General features: G+C 38.3%; 1 protein-coding gene across 13 annotated transcripts in view; it reads left to right on the top strand.

The window, feature by feature from the left end:
• LOC131428321 (uncharacterized) overlaps positions 1 to 22798 on the top strand; it is a 43540-nt gene that overhangs the window by 5821 nt on the left and 14921 nt on the right. For 10 of the 13 annotated variants that reach the window (XM_058592200.1, XM_058592199.1, XM_058592204.1 and 7 more), the window contains exons 3-5: positions 8141 to 9575; positions 9637 to 9822; positions 9896 to 10153. In XM_058592200.1, coding sequence (XP_058448183.1) covers positions 8206 to 9575; positions 9637 to 9822; positions 9896 to 10153 — 1814 coding nt within the window. In that variant the 5' untranslated portion in view covers positions 8141 to 8205. The remainder of the gene's footprint in view (positions 1 to 8140; positions 9576 to 9636; positions 9823 to 9895; positions 10154 to 22798) is intronic. The other 3 variants (XM_058592210.1, XM_058592211.1, XM_058592207.1) reach the window with 1 other exon arrangement.

Genomic DNA, 22798 nt, shown 5'->3' with positions numbered 1-22798 from the left:
TCCCGAGTGAACGTTTCAACAATATCCGATACTGAAATCCCGAGAAGTCTTGATTTCTTGTTCTAGTACATCTCCACTGTTTTGGCCGGATTTAGCGTCGACTCACTATGCCAAAACCACTCTCAATTGGCTTACGAAAAAGGGTATAAATGTCGTTGAGAAAAATATCAATCCACCAAAATGCCCGCAGCTTCGACCCATCGAACGTTACTGGGCAATCGTGAAGAGGGTCTTCAAGAAGACTGGTAAGGCAGCTGGGAACATGCAAATGTTCAAAAAAATTTAGGCTCAAGCGTGCAAAAAATGCGATGCAACTTTTGTCCGGAACTTGATGAAGAGCGTTCGATCAAAAGTTCGAAAATTCGTGAAGGAATAACTTAAATTTCATCCGGTTTTCATTATGCTCAAGTTTAACCTCGTACAAAAACGGATCAATTTTTAGTTTGAATAAAATATCATTTTTTATCATAATTTGAAGGAAACATTTGTAGATAGCTTATTTTCGATACAGTAGCACGCACAATCCGAAGTGGACATGAGTGAATTTGTGTAGTCGACAAAATTTAGTCACCGTCGGTAAAATCTAGTCGCCAAGCCATAGAGCTCCCAGTTTGTAAATTTGGGAATACTATATGTGACTATATCAAATTACGTCCAAAACCTCCACTCTTCCAGATCTTGCAAAAGTTGGACGATTTCCTGCATTGACTTTGTGAATGTTTGTACTGCTCACAAATTCCATCATATCAGAGACTCTCGAATTTATATCTGTGCTGCCCCAAATGATATGGTGAGCATTTATGTAACTGCCAATTGTAAACGCTAGACCACTTTAGCAGCAGTATGAAACAAACTTTTTGAAGTCATCGCTAGACATATTTCCCTTCTATGCCATCAATAGTCATACCAACTGTGACAGCAAAAATATCTCGAGTTGTGAGCTCCGATATGAGAGAAACATCGAGAGCACTATTTGCAAGTATGCATGCACGAGGCATTTCACGTGAATTAGTCATACCGCTTTTGTTGAAGGCAACGAACACTGGGTTTAACAACTTTCCAACGTAGAAGTTTCCCTTTTGGAAATATGGTTCTTGAACCAAAGCTATAGAAGCTTTACCTTCTTGCTGAAGTCTGAATAGGTTCATAATTACTGTACGTTTATGCTGGAGATTGACTTGTGCTACTCTAACCATTATCAATTAAAGTAATGTACACTCCATCTCCAGCACTAAAGAAACCAAATATATTGGCTTATACTCGCCAATAGTGAACCATGGAAGAATTCTTTCAAATGTTTTAAATCATTGAAATCCCACGAAATGCGAAAAATGAAATCGTCCACTGTGCCAGAGCTTCGCTTAACACAATAAGGGCAAAACCCAAGATATTCCGTTCACGACTGCATTATTTACGGTCATCGGCACGTAAATACACCAGCTTCTATTTCTGTGGCCGATTTACGACATGGAACAAGACACTGTTTTCTTCAATCAATTCTTGGTTGAAACTAATTCCACCGGATGCCACACGGCTTACCTGTTTGGTGGACTTACCTTATGATAAAAAAAGAACCGGAATTTTCATTTCAAAATTCCCGCGCTTGTCCAATCGGTAAACTTTTATTCTCTCAACGTTGGCAACACTTTTATACACATTCTGTCAAATTTTGACGCATATCGTACGATTAGTTTTTGTTTGGCGTCTATACAAAGTGGTTGAAAAATTTTCGTGTAGCGATTTTTCTAATGCATGAAAATTTAGAACAACGTGCGTGCATCAAATTCTGTGTTGCAAATGGATTTAAGTGTTCCGAAACGTTGAAAATGTTAGAAAAGGCCTTTGGTGAATCGTGTATAGGAAAAACATAGGCATACGAGTGGTATAAACGGTTCAAGGTGGTCGTACAAGCTTGGATCATGATGAGATCCCTGGCCGCCCAACAACATCTGTTACTGAAGAAAACATTAAATCGGCGAAGCAAATCGTGTTGCAAAATCGTTCTGTACCGATTAGAGAGATTGCTGTGTTGTTGGGCATCTCTTATGGATCAGCCGAACATATTTTAACTGATGTTTTGGGTTTAAAACGCGTCGCTTCTCGGCTGGTGCCAAAAAAGCTGAATTTCATTCAAAAACAGCGTCATGTTGATGTGACCAAAGAGATGATTTCCAACGCAGATAGTGACCCCACATTCATCGAATGCATCATAACTGGTGATGAGGTGTGGATTTATGAATATGACGTCGAAACCGCACAACAATCGACCGAACGGCGCTTCGAAGGTGAGCCGTTGTTCTAAATTTTCATCCATTATAAAAATCGCCACACAAATATTTTTCAACTTCTTTGTATAGACGCCAAACAAAAACTAATCGTACGATATGCGTCAAAATTTGACAGAATGTGTATAAAAGTGTTGCCAACGTTGAGAGAATAAAAGTTTACCGATTGGACAAGCGCGGGAATTTTAAAATGAAAATTCCGATTCTTTTTTTATCATAAGGTATACCACCGAAACAGGAGTGCCGTAGTGTTATTATTAGACAGTTGGGAGCTGCTACCAGCACTACACGGCTGTCTAGGCTGCTCAGAAAGGGAAGTTGACATTGATGGTCAACTTCCATGGGTGGTCGAACAGCCAACCAAGCATTGACCAATGATAAAATTCAAATGTGTAGTCGAATATGCGATTAATCATCAAATGATACAGTTGATAACACATTTGTATCACTCGAATCCTCTTTGATCTCCAATGGAGTCTTTGGTCTTTTGATAAAATTGAACGAATTTGTTCGGACGTAGTTTTTTAAGATTAATTTTTAAGCTATCAAGCGTATTCTAAACAGAAGTTTTATCACTGTCAATATCTTTTCGAAGGATCTTTCTCCTATGCAACTTTGGCAATTATTGACTGGTGCAAAATATGTATAAACTGAATATATCTTCAGCCAGCTTTTCGATGTAACATTTTGCATCGATTAAATAAGCATTTTATCCGTATGAAACGTCTAACGTCTAATAGTGCTAATTAGTAACTAACTTTAGGTAGTGCTAATGTATCTATTCATGATTAAAACATGCAACGAAACGAAGCCATATTTGATATATTAGTTTTAATATATTAGGTATAGGATTCGCTCGAACTTAAGAAAAATTTTCCGTGGCCCGGAGGGTCTCGTCGATTCAGCTCGACTGTGAGGCCGAGATCTCAGGAATGACTGGATCGATTTTGGTAAAACAATTGATCTTGTAATCAGAAAAAGTCTGAGACTTAGATTCCACTCGGTAATAGCTATCCGACAAGCCGTAGATTGTCATAATTCGTTCTTTTCAAACGGAGATATCGACATTTTTAAGCGACTTTTCTCTCTTTATTCTAGTAGAAACTATGTTTGGGAGCAAGTGATACACGATTTTTTATACTGTTGTATACAATTGTTTCTAAGCAACTAAAAGGGTGCTATTTCATGATGTTTCGATTTTAGCACGGTTCGTTTTTGGCAACATAATCGTTGGAATATAACAAATGTATTAGAAAGATGGCAGTATTTTCGAATTCAAAACAATTTCGTATTTATATTGATTTAGTTAAATAGAGAAAGAACATAAATTCTTACACCCATATACTATTCGAATCTATTCGTCGAGATCAGCAAATGTGTGTGTGACGAATAATTTCACTCAATATTCTCGGAGATGGCTTAACCGATTTCTACAAACTTAGATTCATTAAGGGGCGGGTAGGGTCTAACACTTTTGAAAAATCATTTATTATTTTCTTTCTATTTTCTGATAGAAAAACAATTGAAGAATATTCTGTGAAATTTTCAAGCCTATCGGAACGAAAGTCAGTAAGTTATGGGCCTTTATCTTTCTTATCTCATACTGTGAAGATGTAAGAGCTCGGATCGCAGGCCCAAGATTTCTGCTTCGATTGACTTAAAAACTTGATAAAACATTCTTGAAACGATTCATCATAACAAATTATAAAAGAAAAAATATGATTGTTTGAAAATGTTTGACCCTACGGGCTCCCTTGAGTAATAAATTGTTTCCATTGATTTTATAGACAAAAAACTCTAAACGCGTTTTTCTTGAAAGCAGGTTGGACACATCGTCATTTAAAAACTACTGCACCGATTTGTTTCAAACTTTGTACACATTTTCTACATATAAAAAACCAGACTTTCCAACGTTTTCTTTTTCTTTGTTTGTTACTTTGGGGAGGCTTCACAGATACAATATGGCGGATTTTTTCGTGAAAAATCGTAGTTTTCACTTTGAACAACCACCAAAACGTCTAATAGTCGGTTGGTAATCAGTACCTAACTTTAGGTAGTGCTACCCCGGTAACCAATAAGCACATACTAATGCCGCATTATGACAGCAAATAATCGCTAATTGGCATTTCAATCGCACTTGAGACTGAATAAAGGCCGACTTTGGCAAAATATAAGGAAATCATAGATAATGCTTATTTATGGCTGATGTGCATTCTGAAAGCTGAATTCTGATTGATTTACAACAGATGGGATTTCAGATTGCAGATATAGAGCTTTTTGGTACCCATAAAAGGTTAATTTATTGCCATTATTAGTGCTTACTGGTTACCTGGGTGATGTCTCTATTCATGGTTAAAACATGCAACAAAGCCATATCTTAGTTTTACCTTTTTATAAATATAAAAATTAGATGTAGGATTCGCTCAAACTTTAGAAAAATTTTGCGTGGCCCAGAGAGTCCAACATTAAAAAAGACAGTAATAATTGCTGAAAGAACACAACTTCTTACACCCATATACCATTCGAATCAGTTCTTTGAGATCAACAGATGTGTGTGTGTTATTTAATATTTTCACTCAATGTTCTCGGAGATGGCTTAACCGATTTCTACAAACTTAGATTCGTATAGAGAGCGGGTCATTTCGCCAAAAGCCATTTCACCGAAAGTCGTTTCGACGATTACCATTTCGCCGAATAGATCATTTCTCCGAAAGTCGATTCGCCAAAAGGGTAATTTCGAATACATCACATTATTATTTTTTTGTGTTATTATGTCTCCTGTATAGCTGATGTGGCGTAGTCACATAACCGAAACTAAGTGGGCTCGGCGACACAAAGCCGCCAAAGCGACGCCAGCTGAGTTGGCCGCCGACTCGCCGTCGGAAGCGGCGGCCTCTTGAATACAAACCTATAACCGCCTCGTATGCCCGGTCTACTCAAAGCTAGGTTTCTTTGCTTTAGTTAGATCTGAACGAGCGGTACCGAGGTCGGACAGCACATGAATTAAAACGATGTGGCGAAGCCGCATTAGATATTTTTCATTTTCACTTAGTAAACGGAAAATACCACATACATTTACCTGGTAGATACATCTATGCAAATGCTTTGATGGTGAGTAGCTAATAGTCTACAAGTTTTCTTGGAAACTCCGTTCAGAGGTTCATGAATTATTCAAGAGTACAAAAATCAATATTTATTCAAGAAGTAAAATTGTAGGTCAACAAAACGGGCGTTAACGCTATCATCTTTCATTCGTCTTTATTTTAAATCAATTCCAATCACGATATTAAGACGATTTCAGAATTCGGCGAAATAACCCTTTCGGCGAAATGGCTTTCGGTGAAACGGCTTTCGGTGAAATGGTTTTTGGCGAAATGACCCTGATCTATTCATATATAACCCGGCGAACGACCGTAACTAGGTTAAAGCCGGGTTTAAATAAACGATATAAACTAAAATTAGATTCATAAGAAAGGTCCTATACTCTCGTACAAAGGAGGACTTCTGGTACCGGAAATACAGGATGATATGTGTAAAAATGAATTTTAATGTTACTTACTTTTCTATTTTCAATAAATAAATGAGTTTTTTTTTGTAAAATTATGAACCGATTTCCTCCAACTAAGTCCCAAGATCCAATGAAAACTTCTTGTTTTCAAATCAGATTCGACTTCCGGTTCAGGAGATACAGGGTGATTTGTGTAAAAATGTCAATTTCACATAAATATTTCGATTATTATTGGGTTTGCAGATTTTGATAGTCGATGACCAAATAAATTTACTTTAGTTTTACCGAAATTTGGTTTTCGATCACAGAAGGTACCCAAAATTTTCATTTGGAACGCACTGACCTCGGTTACACCGATTTCCGAATTCCGGTTCCGGAAGCTCAAAAATTCAAACTAAAAGACTTATGGTCCTATACAAAATTGGTGAATTTTATCCGACTTCCGATTCTGGAATGACAGGGTGATGAGTTTTTTTAAACCGTCATAGAAGATGATGATGATGCCAAAACATCTTCAAAGTTGGGCTCAAAACTATTCCAAATTATTCGTCATGTTAATTTATGGCCATACAACCCTTTTGGGTTAGGCTGGTCCCTGAATACCGATTCTGAAAATACCGTAACTAATGACCAAAAGCTTTAAAATCGAACTACTTCACACTGAAATACTTCAACGATCTTTAACGTTTTGTTTGAAAATAATAATTCTATAGTTTCATACAATTTTTCTTTTCGAGTCGACTTGAAGTACCAAAATTACAGAGCAATGAGTGATTGAAATTTCAAACTGTCATTTAAAACGACGGTTATTCAAATAATTTCATGAAAACTAAAAACATAGAAGAATATTTATGCAAAATACACATGCGGACTGATAAAAAAAGGTATTATCTCACTGGTAGAAGAGTTGAGCACGTTTTTTTGCATCGTCACTCTAAATGACGGCTAGGGATTTTAAACACAGTTCCGGAACCCGAAGTCGGATTGAGATGAAATTAAATAGCATCAACCATAGTGCACTCGCTAACTTTGTTTGGAATATCATATTTTTGCCTTTCTCATATAGAAAGGTTATGCAATCACTTGAAAAAACCGACTAGTAAAAATTGGCCCCGAGGGCCAAGTGTCATATACCATTCGACTCAGTTCATCGAGCTGAGCAATGTCTGTGTGTGTGTGTGTGTGTGTGTGTGTGTGTGTGTGTGTGTGTGTGTGTGTGTGTGTGTGTGTGTGTGTGTGTGTGTGTGTGTGTGTGTGTGTGTGTGTGTGTCAAATAATCTCACTAGGTTTTCTCGGAGACGGCTGAACCGATTTCAACAAACTTAAATTCAAATGAAAGGCCGGACGGTTCCATACGGAATACCTGAATTTCATCCGGATCCGACTTCCGGTTCCGGAGTTATAGGGTAAAGTGTGTTCAATATTGTACACCGTCACTTAAACCAGCGAAACAAAAAACGTAAAATATTTTCTAAACTGGTCTCAAAACTACACAAATCGATAGTTATTATCAGTAGACAACTAAAGAAACCGATTCCGGCTATCCTGGTTCCCGGTATCCGGTTGCGGAAGCACCGGAAATAGTGGGCATATATACCAAAATGGACCACTCTTGAATAGAACACCACAATATTATACATGAGAAAGGCATAATTACACCACTAGGTGGATTAATACAGGTTTTAAATGAGTGAAATTACAAGCAGGTTGTGTTGATTTAGTATATTGTCGACGAAATAAATCTTATTTTAGTGAATTTACTTTAGTGGTATTCAAAAAAAGGCCTTTGTGAGCCTTCCTAAAAAATTAGGTAAATAACTGATTAATAAATTTAAAAAAAACAGTCCAGACTCGTAGGAAAAACCAACTTCAACATTTAACCTTTTACTGTCGTTCGCTTTTTGTTCGCAAGCCTGCTTAAGGGGTTACAAAAGAGAGAAGAACTTTTTTGGGGAATTATTTTGGGATAAAAAAATTGAAAAACAAAATGGCGGCTTGGCGGCATTTCCGCGAAAGTGTTGCATTTTGACGGCCGGAAACATAAGTCAAGTAAATCTTGACCAATCCATTCAAAAAATTTACAGAATTCTTTCATCACAAAATTGTGATAAAAAATAATATTCACAATTTTCAAATCCCCTTAAAATTCAGCGCTTGGTAGAAAATAAATTAATAAACATAGACTTCTGGATAATCCCTGATATTCTAGAATAGAAAAACGAAACTATAGTTTTTTTTTGTAATCTAATCAATCAAATCTCAAGCACCGTACATGACTCCGTGAATAGATAAACCAATCAGGTGATAATTTGTTTCCATAAACTAACAACCAATACTGATCGAACAGCAGATACTTTCACGTGACACGGCTACCTTGCACAAACTCAAATTCAACCTGGCGTCCCACGTATAATGGAAAATCGCAATGTCCGCGATCGGAACAACAACAATGTAACGGCTGTCCTACCGAACGGAACTGTCCTGCGTAAGCTTCCATCGAAAAAAGGCGACGAGTGTCTGTTATGCTGGAAGGAAGCCCGTAGTCCGAAGTGTCTATGTCCCAAGTGTTCGAAGCAATACTGTTTTCAGTGCATTAGAAAATGGTTAACGGACAATAAAACCAAGTCCAGTGAGTGCCCTAACTGTAAGTGCAAACTACCGATCGAGGATCTTGTTCGCTGTGCCACAGATCTATTGACGAACGGAAGAACGGACTCCAATGTCTCCGATTGTGGAAAACTAGATCGACCAAACGGTGCAGAGTCTGGCACCATAAAACTCGTCGTGAAAGTGATTGAAAATGATTCTCTCAATGGGCGATTTATGAACGGGAATGCAGCTACCACTGAATCAATGGTTAATGGTGTCGTACCGGGTAAAATGCTTGCCATCAATGGGCGCCAAACGAAGAAAACGAAGGATGTAAACAAAAAACAGCAGAATCAACTGAATAACTCAAAGGGCAAATCGTCGGAAACGGAATCAAAGCCTAAAGCTTTAGCCAATGGCATTGTGAATAAGGAAGAGAAGATTGTAGAAGTTTATCTAAATGAAGAGAATGGAAACGAGTCATCAGAAAAAGATGCATTTCAGCATCGTAAGAATGGTTTCAAGAAATCTATTCCGGCAACCAGAAAGGTTGTATCCGAAGCGGTAGCAGAGAACACAATCGGACCAAATACCAATGGACACAGTGTTTTGCTGGAAACGTCACCGATTCCATCAGAAGATGACCAGGGCGGCAACAAACTCTTATGTACATTACATTCACTGCCACTAATTTTATTTTGCTTATCCTGTAATTGCTGCATCTGCGAAACATGTGCCTTCCGGAATGGTCTGCATTCGAATCACTCGTTCCAAAACGTGGCTAAGCTCTACGACAATAAATTGGAAAGAATTAGTCAGGAACTTGCCTCTGTAACGGCCTACTTGGAACGAAATGGACAAATCATCCAGAGTATAGAACGAAGTATCGAAGTTGTGAAGAGTTCCAAATCTCGCAAACTTCAGGAATTGAGCCGATTGCTGCATTCTGAAGCAGAATGTGTCGAACGGCAAATCAACCGAAAGTTGACACTTCTCGAAGACCAGAAAGATGCCATTGCCAATGAAATCTTCCGAGTGACGTCTGCTTACAACAAACTGGAAACCGAACTGAAAGCTTGCTCAAAGCCGGAATTGCTGACGAAAGATAGTGAGTTTCTCAGAAGATGCAGTCTTTTGGTGGAAAATCCGGATGGGCCAATTGTTCTTCAGCCAGTGCCGACCGATTTGGAATGGTAATTCGAACGATCTCTCTTGCCGAAACGTTGTAAGTGTGAAAAACTTTTTCATTTACAGTGACTTCATTCCGGAGTTCCGATCCGAAGTTTTCATTGTCAAAGACTACCAGGCGATCGAACCGATCGAGGAGTGCCGTACTTCCGATGTCCTGTACGACGTAGTTGGCTTCGGTTGGCGTCTACATGCGTGGAAAAGCGATCACCTCTCGGTTACTTTGATGATGACGGAAGGTGTCACAGGAAGGTTAGAATTTTTTTTATAGAAACGGTGCTACTTTGATATTTAATGTATTTTTTTTTGCTCTCCACGATTCTAGATACGAATACTGTATCGAGTTGCTGCACGAAACTGACCACGCCAAGTCGATTAGGCTGACCCAAATTGAACATTTCGAGTGGCACCAAACGGGACCGGTACACGATTTGATCGAAAATGAACGCCTGGTGGACGAGGGTTTTCTGAGTGCCACGAGCGCTACACTGAGGATCAAATTCTCCGTCAGGCCTCCAACGATTGTGATGAAGAGTCGCTATCAGCAGGAGTACATCGACCGAATGCGCAAAGATAATGTCAAGTGAGTATGAATTTTGTGTTTTAACTAATAACAACATTTTGCCGTTGTCTGACTATCGGAACGTTCATCAACCATGAAGACCTTGACCCACAAAACACGGCTACGGAAAATGACGAATCTATATCACCGTCAACAGTAAACCAACCCCAATTTACCCGCATTTCACAGTTTGCTCTAACGTTTGATGCCGTTGTAGAAGTTATCAGAGAAATTTCACGGTCAAAAAAAATCTATCGAAACGTAACTGGTTCACGTGAACAGGTTTCTGGTTATGTCGAAGCGTAGACATCAATCTTGATAGTGATTCCGCTCAATGGAATCCTGATTGACGGCTGTTTATTGAATGGCATTCAACGTTTGAAATGAATCGGTCTTCACAGTGTTGACAACATAATTTTGCATTGCATTTCTTTAAAAGACGGACAATTTTTCTATTTTAGTAGTGGAACGAGGCACAATTCAAAGTTTGATAAATTGTATACCAGATTCTATCGAAGCCGGAAAATAAATAATAAAACTATTTAGCAGTTTCAAGTTTGTTATAATCAATAAATATTACATGACAGTGTGATTTCATACCTCGTCTAAGTCCACAAAATGAAACACGACGACAGAAACAGTATGTGAACAATAAGGCAATTTTGAAATGAGTATACCAAACGAACAAAAAGCGCAACCGCCAATACGAAAACATACTGTCGTTGGTGACTTTGAATGAGCTTGTTTTCAATTCTCAGTAGAAGAAATTGAATTTTTGCTTAAGGAGCAAATGCATTTCAATTTAAAACAGGTGCTTTTCTACAACTCAAGCAAACAAATAATTCAAAATATATATGTAATTTTACTGTAAGATCAAAATTATGGCATTTGCTAACGTCAATGACGAGAGATTTTCCCCATCGAAATAGAAATGTGGAAGAATTTTTTCTCCGGTATACTCAATGACGTACGTTTGTTTCGCGTGCGTTCAAAGTATACCATCCTGTACCATGTTATGTGACGTTCGGTCAGGATATAAGATTTCTAGGTAAATCGCTTGTTACGTACGACCATTTGCTGGGTACATGCCAATATTGTCAAAACCCTTACGATACTTCCGCTGCATCGGTCCCAAGTACTTCGGAAATAGAAAATACTGAAAGAAAACAAAAGAAAAAACGTTTCTTAATCCACCTAGCGGTGTGATAACACTATTCTCTTGCCATTTGATTAGTCTCATTAAAACATTTGTAAGATTCTATCCTCGGCTTTTAGTATTGTGAGCTTATTAAATAACCTAATAGTAGCTTTCAAACGAGTCTAAGCCTTTCTTTGATCTCCGAGAAATTTTAAAAGAACACTGGGAATGTTCGCCATAGCCCTTCCAAATTTGATTAATATTATTAGCTTTCCATTATGTCAAAGTTTATCGGAATTCGTTGAGTCATCTTCGAGAAAACCAGTTGATGGTTATGTCACTTTTACTATTATATCTCCGTAACCGGAAGTGGCAATCATTTGATTTTGAAGCTCGAATAATGAACCTAATATTGTTGAAATTGATAATAAACGTAAACGTTTTTTTACGTCACTTATGCCATTATATTTCCGGAACCAGAAATGAGCAACTTGATCTTCGAACTTGATCAATGAGCCAATAATAGCTATCAAGCTCGTTCTATCAGTATGTCTCGCAAAAAAGCACACGTAAGAAATAGCAGAAATAATAGTTTATTGAATTCGCCACATGGGGACGGGTATAGCGTGATGGGTAAGTCGATGCCCTTTCACGCAGCCCACCTGGGTTCGATTCCCAACCCCGCACATAGGGTCAGAAAATTTTTCTGGCCCGAAGAGGCGAATGACCTCAAGGTTAAAACCTCTATAATCGAAACAAAAAAAAAAAAAATTCGCCACATCGCTTCTCTTGCTGTAGCACAGATACAAGACTGTGTGTTCAAGACCCACATTTCTTCGAATCATTCGGAAAATGTCATGTACTCCAGCTTTTACCGTTTTTTGTACGTCAAACTGTCTTTTTTATTCGGAAATTTTCATGTTCTACTCTATGCATAAGGAGTATATCGAAAATTAGCTATCCACATACATTTGTGTTATACGCATGTATTTGCGATAGTTTTTTATACTCAGATCACAGCATGCTGTGCGTTTGGCTGTTAGCTTTCGTTTGTTTACTTGTTTGTGCGGTTGAAATTCTGCGTTTTCAAAATGTCGCGTATTGGAAAGGAAGTGAAAATTAAGGTTCTGGACACATGGCTAAGTGAGAAGGGTATTACTATGCGAAAATTGGCGAAGCGGTTTGGAATTCATCATGCCAGTGTTAAAACTATCATTAATATGTTTGGGAAACACTATTCTTTTGATGAGCTACCAGGAAGACGCAGAAAACCCGGTTCTTCCAACCCGAAACTGGACCAGAAATTGGTATCTCTAATCATGAAGAACAAATCAATGTCAACACATGATTTGGCCAAAAAAGTAGAAATGAGTGTCGGAATGATCCAGCGTATCAAGAGGAGAAATCACCTGATGACCTATAAGAAGCAGTAAATCTCGAAACAAAGTGTAGAACAGAAGAAGCGAGCAGCAACAAGGGCCCGGAAATTGTATTCGCATTCTTTGCAGTGTCCGGATGCATGCGTTTGGATGGACAATGTGACGCATGTTCAGGAGGACTCAGAAACCCTTCCAGGTCCACAATACTTTACTGTCGTCGTTGGGGAGGATGTGAGCGATGCGGACATGTCGATTCAAGTGGAGAAATTTGGTCGAAAGGCACTGGTATAGCAAGCAATATGTTCCTGTGATTTGAAGTGTAAAAACACTACCGGAACTATAAATGCAGAAATCTATCGATCTGAGTGTCTCCAGAAGAGATTGCTGCCTTTATAGAGGAAGCATAGTACACCTTCACTGTTTTGGACGGATTTAGCGTCGACTCACTATGCCAAAACTACTCTCAATTGGCTTGCGGAAAAGGGTATAAATGTCATTAGAAAAATATCAATCCAATAGAAACATGCAGGAGTTCAACAAAATTTCTGCTCAAGCGTCCAAAAAATGCGAATAAACTTGTTCGGAACTTGAACGTTCGATCAAAAGTTCGAAAATTCGTGAAGGAATAACTTAAATTTCATCCGGTTTTCATTATGCTTAAATTTAACCTCGTACAACAAAGGATCAATTTTTAGTTTGATTAAAATATCGTTTTTTATCATAATTTGAAAGAAAAATTTGTGGATAGCTCATTTTCGATACACACCTTATTATTGTTTTTGGCAGCGAGCAACTTCGTGTTCAAAATGCAGGGTGGGCCATTTAAAGTGAAAGCATTTGTTTCTGAACAAAATATATGAAATAAACCATGTTTATATATTTTCATTTCGATTATTAGATTATTTTTGATCAAGTTACAGCTATTTTTCGAAAATATTATCGCGTAAATGGCCACATTTGGCTTTGAGTACAAAATGTGCCCATTTTCGGCGTATTCCATCGTTTTTCCAACTCATCGGTCGATATGGCGGCGATTTCACGTCGTTGAGTTAAACTGTGGTTCTTGGCTTATCAGCGTAAACCTTGGATTTCGAACAGCCCCACAAAAAAATCAAAATCACCGTTTTTCGATATGACTCGTCCGGAGAATAGTCGAGCTGTATTGCATGTTGCACTGTCCTATTGGAACCAGTAGTCATTCAAATTATTTTCACGAACAATGGACATCACAAAATCATTTATCATGGCTCGATAAACATTGCCTTTAACAGTTTCTAGGTAAAAATAGGGAGATTTTTTTTCCAGAACTATCGTTCAACAAAATAAATTCAAATGTTTTGCATGATAAAAAGCATCATTCGAACAACATTTTGTAACTTTTTCATGGAAAAATATTGAGAAAGAAGTCGGTGAAGAGATATTTTTGAGGACGCTTCTTAAAAATCATGATTTGCGGTGTCCACTGTATCTCAGCGCAGACTAATCAGAAGTGAACAAATGAACGCAGCATAGTTAGAGAAGAAATTTTTCTAGACCCCAACGTTTCTGTTTGATTTTTTTAAATTATTTTAGTTTTTGGTGGTTGTTTAAAGTGAAAACTACGATTTTTCACAAAAAAAATCATCATTTTGTAGCTGTAAAACCTCCCCAAGGTAACAAGCAACGAAAAGGAAAACGTTGGGGTCTGGTTTTTTATATGTAGAAAATGTGTGCAAAAATTGAAAAAAATTGGTGTAGTAGTTTTTGAATGACGATGGACACGGACTTTCAAAACCTGCTTTCGAGAAAAATGCGTTTACAGTTTTTTGTCTATAAAATCAATGGAAACAATTAATTACTCCAGTGAGCCCATAGGGTCTAAAATTTTCAAAAAATCATATTTTTTTTATTAATAATTATAATGAAACATTTCAAGAATGTTTTGTCAAGTTTTGAAGTCAATCGAAGTAGAAATCTTGGGCCTGTGTGGCGAGCTCTTGCTTCTTCGCAGAATGAGATAGCCATAGATAAAAGTCCATAACTTTCAGAGTCTCGTTCCAATAGGCTTGAAAATTTCACAGAAAATTTTTGAAATGTTTTACTAAAAGAAAAAATAAAGAAAATAATAAATGATTTTTCAAACGTGTTAGACCCTACCCTCCCCCTGATTGTTCTATGAAACTGTTCAGTTGCCAGGAAAATAGGGTAAATTTTGAATTTTTCAATCGAAGTAATTTTGAAACAGATTCGATTTCCGTTCCGGTCCGTTCAAAACCAACGTAGACCAAAATTGGGCAATACGGGTCCCATAGGTTCCTTTTGAATTTTACCCGGATCGAACTTCCGGTTCGATATTTACGGGGTAAAATGTGCAAAAAAAATGAAAAAAAGTGCAATAGATTATCTCAGGGATCACTCAACCGATTTTCTTCGACATAGATTAAAATAAAAGGCCTTATAGTGCAATAGCCTACTACTGAAATTCATCTGGATCCGACTTCCGGTTCCGAAGTTACGGGGTAAAATTTTCAAAATGAATTAAAAAATGGCACACGATTTTCTCAGAGACCGTTCATCAATCAATTTCATAAGGTGTTAAAATCCCATATAATCATTCCGAATTTTATTTGGGTACGACTTCCGGCTCGTGCATTGTAGGCTGATAAGTATAATAATTTCATTTTCAGAAGCGTGTTTTTATGCATGAAACGAAAAAATCAAGCCAAATACATTAAAATAGTCATATAATTCTGCAGCCAGGCAGGTAAGATTAGTTGATGATTAATTACATTGTTTTGTGATATACCGGATTATCGTTTCTGTTTCCGGAAGTACTGGGAAAGTGCTCGTGTGCTCCAAACCGGAAATCACTCCTATTTCTCAGAAACGACAAAACCAATCTTCTCAAACTCAGAATTAAGTGAAAAGTATTACGTTTTCATAAGTTGATGTAGAATTTTATCAAGATCTGGCTTCCGGTTCCGAAAATACCGGGAAGTGTGTATGAAATCGCAACCTGTCATATAGAGCGATAACAATAACAAACAATACAAAAAACGTAAAAATTCATCTAAATTTAAACAAACTTTTTGTTCTTATACAATATTCAAAAAAAAAATTTTCTGAAGAATCCCTTAGTAATATAATTGAAAAAATGAGTTATATGAGAAAGGAATCATAACACCACTAGGTGGATTGAAACAGGTTTTTTTTATCATTCGCATTACGTTTTTGCGAGTTTCCGAGACGTACTCTCGTTGCGATCAAGCGTAGTAATGATGGCAACTGCGTTAGGGTTCGTTGTTTGCTATGTAGTATGTAGATGCATCTTGTTTATGAGAGTTATTGATGTTATGTCTGAGAGATGCTGGGGTTGTTTTGGATACATATGACTTCTTGTTCAGTTTCTCGCCGGGCTATCGTAGTATGCAGCTTACTGATAAAATTGATACGTGGTCAGCTGATCGTCGTAGGTGACAAGCGATTTACATGGAGTTCTTGAGTTCTGACAGAAATAACATACGGGATATCCCGTGTGTTGTTGTTATCTTTAGAAAATTAAATTTCTTTACTCTCCTTATAGAACTGAATGTCGATTACGCTATTCGTTTCATTTAGTTGTAGCGAATGCACATGTTTTAGTTCGAAATGCACTAGCTTCTTAGGTAAAGACTCACCGAAGGTCAAAAACGATCTCGTTTAAAATCAACAACGACTGTATTTTGTCGTGTCGGCGCCTATGTTTTTTTTGCTCGTTTGGTTTACTCATTTCGAAATTGTTTTATTGTTCATAAACTGTATTGTTCTTTATCTCTGTCGTTCCGGCCGTAAGCAGTTTATCTTTTCCACTGTGTGGGAAGAGATAAATGTGAGAGGGACTTGGGACATACGATAGCTGGCTTACAATACCAGCGTATTGTGAGCATCATTAAGTCGGGAACCAAATTCTAGTCTCACGGTAAGGCTACGACCAGTGTATTATCAAGAGAATGTTTAACCAGAATATTCTAATTTTTTCAATGCTAACAAAACCTCAGTTGGCTGAAATAATACACCACTTAAGAAGTTCGATGATGGATGGCCAATCACTGAAATATACAAATGCTTCGTTGCAGATATGGTCTGTCTCAGCGGCTGATCGTATTGTCATACTATTGCTATCATTTAATTCAAACACAGATCTTCAGGAGCTGACAAAATGAAATCATATTTAAATATATTCTAGAGTACTCCTAGGATTTATAGAAAACATCGGCTGAACAGAACAAGTTTCTTCCTCTAAACCACGCACAGAAATGAAAAAATGCTATCATATTTCTAACATAAGCTCCCGAGCAAACTCAAGGCATTCATCAGTCAGAGGAAAAAACGCATAACATACAACGAACGTTAGAAAGATTACATTCATAAAGGAAGAGAGTCTGCTCGTCTACCGACTGCCACCGGTTACGATAAACTTATTTTTAGGCTCTGGTGAAAAGTGACACGAATTCAAGCACCGATGTGTGTTGCGTACCAGATAAATCAAACCAAGCGGACTATTAATTGTCGGTCATTTGCATCTTTCATTACAGCCACGGTTCGACTGCCGGCCGATATTCCGTCAGTGTCAGTAGTGCCACTTTGCTGATTGGCCTTTATGCAATAACAGACGCGCGCAGTGATGCACCAGAAATGTATGTGGTCGTCCGAGAATTCTATAACATATGACCGTAGTGGCAATCCCAATACAGTCAACACTCTGACACTCCAACGGTGAAGAGTGCCATAAATGAGCCGGAATGCCGCTATTTATCCAACAAATTTGCTATTTATTTCGGAGAAAATTTTGCTTCTTGGCAGTGCCGCCTTTTTACGCATCATTAAAATCATCAAATAGGTATGCGCCTTGTAACAACATTCGACCGTGCTGCCTCCGAAAAATCTGCTGCCACTGAGCAGTACGCACCCCCGCGTTCAAGACGCGTATGTGAGATGAACGCCTCAACATGACCGGGTTCTGCCACTGACTGGCGGGGCGATCTTTATGTAAATCGGTATTTTTAGCTACTACGAAACCGCACGGCAAAGAGATAGAGAGAAAGAATCAAGAACCTTGATGTGGTTAAACTTGTGCACTAATTATTCGGTTAAATCGGCTTGTATTTTTTCCTTGGATCGCGATCGGTGGATCGGGTCATGCTTTTTTCGATTGGGGGTGTTTCACTGATGGGTGTATATAAATCAAATTTGGCTGACGGATGGGTGTAGATGCGCATTGGATTTCAACAGCTGATCCGGTAGCTCCGTTGGAATGGTACATCACAGAGGAGCAGAGATGGAACGGACCAGTAAGCAAATCTTTACAGCTTACTTGTGAACTAGAAATCGAAGATGATGATTTACAGTAGGATCCGAGCCAAAGTATTTTGCAATTGACATATCGTTTTGTGTTTACTTTGGTAAAGATCGAATGTTAACAGAGTTCTTCATGTTTCCGGGGGGGAATATATTTTATAACGATTGTTTCTGTTAGTCATGAAGGGCAAATTAATCGCACCTGTATCCGATTTTTCAGCAAAGTTACTAGTAAATGACGATTTTTCCATTATTCCCAGTGCCTTACTTTTAAAACTACTTTTTTCATTGAATTCAAATTCACTATCTTCTTTATGATTGTAATATTTTCTGCTGATAGCATCGTCAACTTTGGCAAGGGTTGCACAGATCGTGATGATCATCTTAGTGATAACGTATGCCACCTACGCTCTGTGTGCGTTTCATACCGAACTGATTATCAATTGTGCGAAATTATCGGATATATTTTCTACCGAAAGGTATTAAGGAGTGTATCGAAAATAAGCCATCCACAAATGTTTCTTTCAAATTATGATAAAAAAGCGATATTTCATTCAAACTAAAAATTTATCCTTTACCGTACGAGGTTAAACTTGAGCATAATGAAAACCGGATGAAATTTAAATTATTCCTTCACGAATTTTCGAACTTTTGATCTTCATCAAGTTCCGTACAAGTGTTGCATTGCATTTTTTGGACGCTTGAGCCCAAATTTTTTTGAACTCCTGTATGTTTCCAGCTGCCTATCCAGTCTTCTTGAAGACCTTCTTCACGATTGCCCAGTAACGTTCGATGGGTCGAAGCTGAGGGCAATTTGGTGGATTGATATTTTTCTCAACGAAATTCATACTCTTTTCCGCAAGCCAATTGAGTTCTGGTAGTGTAAAAAATGATTGACTTCAAACCACAGGAGCATATTGCTTGCCATATCAGTACCTTTCGACTGAATTTCTCTACTTGAATCGACCTGTCCGCATCGCTCACATTCTCCCCAACGACGACAGTAAAGTATTGTGGACCTGGAAGGGTTTTTGAGTCCTCCTTTACATAAGTCTCATCGTCGATCAAAACGCATGCATCCGGACACCGCAAAAGTCGCGAATACAATTTCCGGGCCCTTGTTGCTGCTCGCTTCTTCTGTTCTACACTTTGTTTCGAGATTTACTGCTTCTTGTAGGTCTTCAGATGATTTCTCCTTTTAATACGCTGGATCATTCCAACACTCGTTCCTGCTTTTTGGCCAAATCGCGTATTGGCATTGATTTGTTCTTCATGATTATAGAAACCATTTTTGGTCCAGTTTCGGGTTGGAAGAACCGGGTTTTCTGCCTCTTCCTGGTAGCTCATCCAAAGAATAGTGTTCCCCAAACTTTTTAATGACGGTTTTAACACTGGCATGATGAATTCCAAACCGCTTCGCCAATTTTCCAATAGTAATGCCCTTCTCATTTAGCCATGTGTCCAGAACCTTAATTTTCACTTCTTTTTCAATACGCGACATTCTGAAAAGGCAGAATTTCAACCGTACAAACAAATAAACGAACGAAAGTTGACAGCCAAACGCACAGCATGCTTTATCTGAGCATAAAAAACCATCACAAATACATGCGTACAACACAAATGTATGTGGATAGCTTATTTTCTATACACTCCTTATGATAATTAGAGCAAGTAGGAAAATATCCCGGTTTGGCGGTTCAATGCATAGGGCACTGGTCTAACAACCAGTTGTCGTACGTTCGAGCCCCGATCTGGAAGGATTCGTAGTGTCCGTAGGATCGTAGCACTAGCCATGCAATGGTTCTGTACACTCTGAATCGGCTGCGAAGTCTGTTGAAACAGAAGGTCAAATTTCACTACAGGAATGTAATACCAAAGCTTAGCTTAGGAAAACACCGGTGTAACTAAAGATGAGTGCTCTTTAGCGTAGCGAGGGTGAGAAGCAGCGATGCCAACCCTACGGATTTATCCGTAGATCTACGGATTTTTGTCTTTTCTACGGATCTACGGATAGACCTTTAAAAATCTACGGATTTTTTATAATTAAAAAAAAATGCATTTTCCCAAGATATGTACGGAAAATGCTTGAACATTGTCGCATCATTTTTCCAGATTTTTTTGGCACTGAGTACTCATTTTGAAGGAATCCTGTCTTTATCGCTTGGCATTCCAAGCTGATAATTTTACGTAGTCTTTTTTAAATTTATTGATTTACTTGTATTTGATACGTACTAATTTTCATTCTAAACATTTTTTTAGATACATTTAGTGAGTTTTCCCCATTTAAGTTCACGGCAAGCTCGTCTCAAAGAAGCATGTACGAGTCAAATCTATGGATTTGACCTCAGGGAAAAGTGGGATCACTGGTGAGAAGAGTGAGGCGACCGCTTCGGACACCAACGTCCTGGGGACGTCGTAATAACTAGTATCATTGGGTTGTTTGCATGAAAATACAGTAATTTAGAATACAGATCCGCATGTAGTGAAAACCACATTAACAAAATGGGGCAAAAGCATTCTCTTGCCCATTGTGGGTACTCTAACAATTACCAATTAAAATGATATATTTAATAGATCGCGCCATGTTCTTTGAGCTATTTTTTTTTTATTTTTAGCTATTGAAATTATTATAACTTGCACACCTGATGTCTCTAATCATGAGTCTTACACAATGTGGTTGGAAGCTCAAACAATTGTGATATAAAATTTTCCACCGAATTTACTCAAGGAGCATAGATTTGAGATTTCTGTTTTCCTCGATGTTTGGGATCAGATTGTTATTCAGGTTGTTCGCCTGACTAAAGCTCTATAAACAAGAAGTTTTCTTTGAAAAAAGTTGGTCTACTTATTCAAAATCTGGAAATTTCATTGCAAGAACTAAGAGACGCAACATTAACAGACGAATTTGTGGGATATGGATACGATAATGCTATACGAACGATCATTGCGCTCCCAACTAGTCTGTATCCCAAATAGCTAGCATTGTTCTTGTATTGTATTTATCAATTCTTCTCGCAAAGATTGTGAAATTGCAAGAGCGCTTTTTGTTTGTATGATGTGCAACAAGTTTCTTGTATGATATGTTTCACTGCAGTAAAATTTGTTATGAGGTATCCTGAAATGACACTGTTCAAATGAGCATAGTGTACAGTCAGTTATTAAAACCGAGGTAGAACATAACATTTTTCGTGAGCAAGAGGCGCTCTCTTATCGATTGTGGTTGTACACTTGGACCCACCTAAGATCTAATATTTAGAGAGCAAACCTGCAAACTTCTTAAAGAGCAATAGTATTGATCTTTCCACTCTGAAGTTTTGCCAAGATTAAGTTAAACCCCTAAGGCTTCTTTTTTCAATAAAAGAAAAGAAAAAAATAGGCCCAAGTTCGAATTTTTTTCATTACATTAACTTTAAAGGTTTTTTTATGGAATCGTTTATTTGAAAGCTAAGGAAAAGACGCATATTTTTTTTGAAAGCTAAGGAAAAGACTCACATTTCATGACGAATTATTGTATCTTTATTAAATTTTACAGTATAGGTTGTTGAAAAAAAAACGCGAAATTTCAAAAAATCATATCTCGAAAATTCCACGTACCATATTGAAATTAAAATATACGTGTCGAATATTTTCGAGTTCTTCACCGAAAAAAAAATAGTTAGATGAAATTTCGGGTGGTTGATTTTGCGTGGAATGCCCCATATGTACTTTTGAATCTGCGCTCATGCTTCCTAGAAACAAAAGGTACTAAGGAGTGTATCGATAAGTAGTTAGCAACATTCAAACAGTTATTTTTTGCAGCGTGTTTTGCGGTGACATGTTTTTTTACATGTCAATAACAGCTGCGCAATCGATTGGTTTCGGTAAGGTTTATCGTTTCAATCATGAGTCGAATTGATCCGGAAACGCGAAAGAAAATTCTGCACACTTGGTGCTCAGAAAGTGGTGTCACGTACAACGAAATTGCAAAACGGATGAAAGTGCACCACACCAGTGTCCAAAATATTATCGAGAAGTTTGGTAAGACCCTTTCCATGAAGGATTTGCCCCGATCCGGTAGGAAAACGGGTCCCAGCCTGCCCGGCCGGGACTTAAAAGTGGTTGAGTACATCAGGAAAAACCCATCGGCGTCAACGCAGGATTTGGCCAAGCAGTTCAACACCAGCATCGGGATGATTCAACGGATCAAAGTTCGGAACTCCCTGAAAACGTACAAGAAACAGAAGGTGCCGAAAAATTCCCTGGTACAGCAAGTTCAGGCCAAAACAAGAGCGCGAAAACTGTATAACCGGATTCTACAGAATAAAGACGGACGCATCCTGATCGACGACGAAACCTACGCCAAGGAAGACTCTCGAGCGCTGCCCGGACCGCAATATTATACGAAATCGGTGTACCAGGACCTGGGCGACGCTGACACCACGGTGGCGATGGAAAAATTTGGGCAGAAGGTGTTGGTCTGGGAAGCAATTTGTACCTGTGGTTTGCGGTCGTCGATTTTCTTCACGAAGGGCACAATTAACGCCAAGGTGTACTAGGAAGAATGTTTGAAGAAGAGAATGCTGCCACTGTACAGAAAGCGTAAGGCTCCTCCTCTCTTCTGGCCGGATTTGGCTTCAGCCCACTACGCCAACTCCGTTCTACAGTGGTTGTCTAAAAATAATGTATAATTCGTGGAAAAGGACATCAACCCACCGAACTGCCCGGATCTTCGGCCAATTGAAAGGTATTGGGGAATTGTCAAGCGGCACATTCGGAAGGAAGGTACAGTGTCCCAAAACATGCAGGAATTCAAAAAAAACTGGACAGCTGCCACCAGGAAAGTCACGAAAGTAA

This window comes from Malaya genurostris, chromosome 2 (genome assembly GCF_030247185.1).
Source record: "Malaya genurostris strain Urasoe2022 chromosome 2, Malgen_1.1, whole genome shotgun sequence".
Taxonomy (NCBI): domain Eukaryota; kingdom Metazoa; phylum Arthropoda; class Insecta; order Diptera; family Culicidae; genus Malaya; species Malaya genurostris.
The sequence above is the reverse complement of the archived record's forward strand: the minus strand, read 5'-3'. Positions and strand labels throughout refer to the sequence as shown.